Source organism: Cynoglossus semilaevis, chromosome 8 (genome assembly GCF_000523025.1).
Source record: "Cynoglossus semilaevis isolate Cse_v1.0 chromosome 8, Cse_v1.0, whole genome shotgun sequence".
Lineage (NCBI taxonomy): Eukaryota > Metazoa > Chordata > Actinopteri > Pleuronectiformes > Cynoglossidae > Cynoglossus > Cynoglossus semilaevis.
This window is the reverse complement of record NC_024314.1, coordinates 3276136-3278535: the sequence shown is the minus strand read 5'-3', so window position 1 is coordinate 3278535 and position 2400 is coordinate 3276136. Positions and strand designations below refer to the sequence as shown.

The window sequence follows — 2400 nt, the reverse complement described above, 5'->3', positions numbered from 1 at the left end:
GAATGTGACAGTTGAGGTGAAGACTCTCCCTCACCACTCTCTCCACTCCGGGAGTTGTGTAGGTCAGGTGACAAGGCAGCTGCTCCTCAGGCTGTAGAAGAGTTTTGGTCATTTATTTAATTTGTAAAAAAAAACAACATGAATTCAGCTTCGACTCTTTAAGACCGTGTAGGCTCAGTGCAGGCTGCAGAAGGCTCTGACTCGTGTGTTAAAGCTGAGCCGATCGACCACAACTTCAGTAACTCTTGTGTCACTGGGATGTCTTTTTGAAGCCAATTTAAAAATGGATTCAAGGCAGCAGCGTAAAAACATGTCATAATGAATAAGAACAGGTGGGTGACCATGAGGAGTGCATCCCCTTGGGGGCGCCAGAGCACTTTCTTGACATGTGAAACTAGCAAAAAAGAGGAGAAAAAAAGGCGATGGGTGAGTTAGCTAATTTTTGTAAGATGGAAATTTTAGTAATTTTTAGGAAATTAAATGTTATTATACGTGTAATTATCAACAGGTTTAGACTTTATTTGGTGACTGTTGTGTAACTGGTTAATATCTGTTTTTTTCCCCCCTCTTGTGATCCTGGTCATGTTGTTTGTGACAGTATGCATCTCAGCTACAAACATTTGAAACACCAAACTATCCCTGAAGAAGGACCTATGGCAGCATTTCTGAAATGAAGGTATACTGAAGGAAAAAGGCTCAAATTAAAACATCAACTGTCATCATTGTAACACGTGGACATCCTAAAAGACAGAATAACACAGAGAACAAACAATAATAAGTCACGTTCACTTTACCTTGCAGCGTACGTGCTTGTTGAGGAAGCTGAACGGCGTCGGATGAGCGTCAGGAGGATGAAGTTTCGCCTGGCTAAAATCTATTGAATCCTTGACGATCCTGGGAGGAGTGCCAGTTCTCAGTCTGCCCACCCTTAGTCCTAGCCTCTCCTTCAAAGTATAGGACAGACCGGCACTAGATGGGGCATCTCCAATTCGACCTCCAGGGGACGTAGTTTGGCCCACAAAAAGGGCACCAGACAAAAAAGTACCAGTGGTAAGAATTACCGAACTCGCTGTAATGGGCTGGGCTTCATGTGCTGGGGAGAAGAGAGAAGAGCAACGGAATTAAAAAGTGATTTTAAAAATGATGGAGATGTAACTTGATGTGGTGAAGGTTTATATTAAATTAAAAGTGTTTATTTTTTAAATGTGAGCTAAATACAGCCTGTGTTTTTTAACAGGTCAACAGTGACATGTCACTGTGTGTTCGGCTCGCTACCCAGTCGTATTCCTGTAATTCTGTGACGACCCGGCACATCTGGGTCAGGTTCTGCGACCAGCAGTTCCTCCACTGACCCTTCGCGTACGGTCAACCTCGGAGTGGACAGCAGCTCTGACTGACAGCAGACAGACGTTTTGATTAACAGGTGAATATGACGAATTATTCAACACGAGTCACTTCAGCTCTTTATTTAAAATTCAGGTGATACCTGAATTTTTTCACGGTAGTACTGGCGGTCCAGCTGAGCCCGTGGACCCCACACAGCAGGACCTTTTTTCCGATTCAGGATGGAGAAATGGATCCCAGCCCAGTCTCCTGCTCGACCACAGAGCCCATCGAGAGCATCGATCTCCTTCACAAGATGGCCTTTCCCCACCCCACCCAGAGATGGGTTACAAGACAAAGCCCCTGTGGAGGATGGTCACAGAAAAAAAAATGTATATACCTGTGAAAACTGTCCACAACAGAAAGCTTTTGGAAAGAGCTGAGTTTCAAAGAGCTGTGCCTTATTTTATCACCGCATTTTCCGGACTACAAGTCGCACCAGCCAAAAAATGCATAATGAAGAAGAAAAGAAAAAAAAACCATAACAAACAACACAGAGCTAGAGTGCCCTCTAGCGGCTCTCAGTGTGAAAGTAACAAACATGTACATTTTCAGTGGTACAGGAGTAGCAGATACTGGTACACGAGCCTAGAGTGCCCTCTAGCGGCTGTCAGTGTGAAAGTAACACACGAACATGTGAGATTATATATTTTAATATACACTGTAAGTCGCACCCGAGTATAAGTCGCAAACCTAGCCAAGGGATGGAAAAAAGTGTGACATTTTGACTCCAGAAAATACTGTATTTATTAATAAATAAATCCCTTTATATGACCTACAAAAGAATTATTTAACCGATTTGAATGCACGGTCAAAAAAAAGTAAGTGATATTCTACATTGTTGCCTTTGAAAACAAAAAAATAGCTGTAACTGACTCATTTGTTGGCCTTTGTGGCCTCACTATGGCTAGTTGCCGTTCTAGTTACTGTTCTCACCAATGGTGCTGATTTTCTGTGTGACCAGAAGCGTCTCAGCTCCCACTCTGGCTGCCGCCGCCGCTGCCCCTGTCCCTCCAT

At 43.5% G+C, this 2400-nt stretch overlaps 1 protein-coding gene across 1 annotated transcript in view; it reads right to left on the bottom strand.

Annotated features, from left to right (window-relative positions):
- mto1 (mitochondrial tRNA translation optimization 1) overlaps positions 1-2400 on the bottom strand; it is a 7107-nt gene that overhangs the window by 3563 nt on the left and 1144 nt on the right. Inside the window, exons 2-6 of the mRNA XM_008314021.3 lie at positions 2320-2394; positions 1487-1686; positions 1276-1393; positions 795-1093; positions 3-91 (exon numbers count right to left, since the gene is read on the bottom strand). Coding sequence (XP_008312243.1) covers positions 3-91; positions 795-1093; positions 1276-1393; positions 1487-1686; positions 2320-2394 — 781 coding nt within the window. The remainder of the gene's footprint in view (positions 1-2; positions 92-794; positions 1094-1275; positions 1394-1486; positions 1687-2319; positions 2395-2400) is intronic.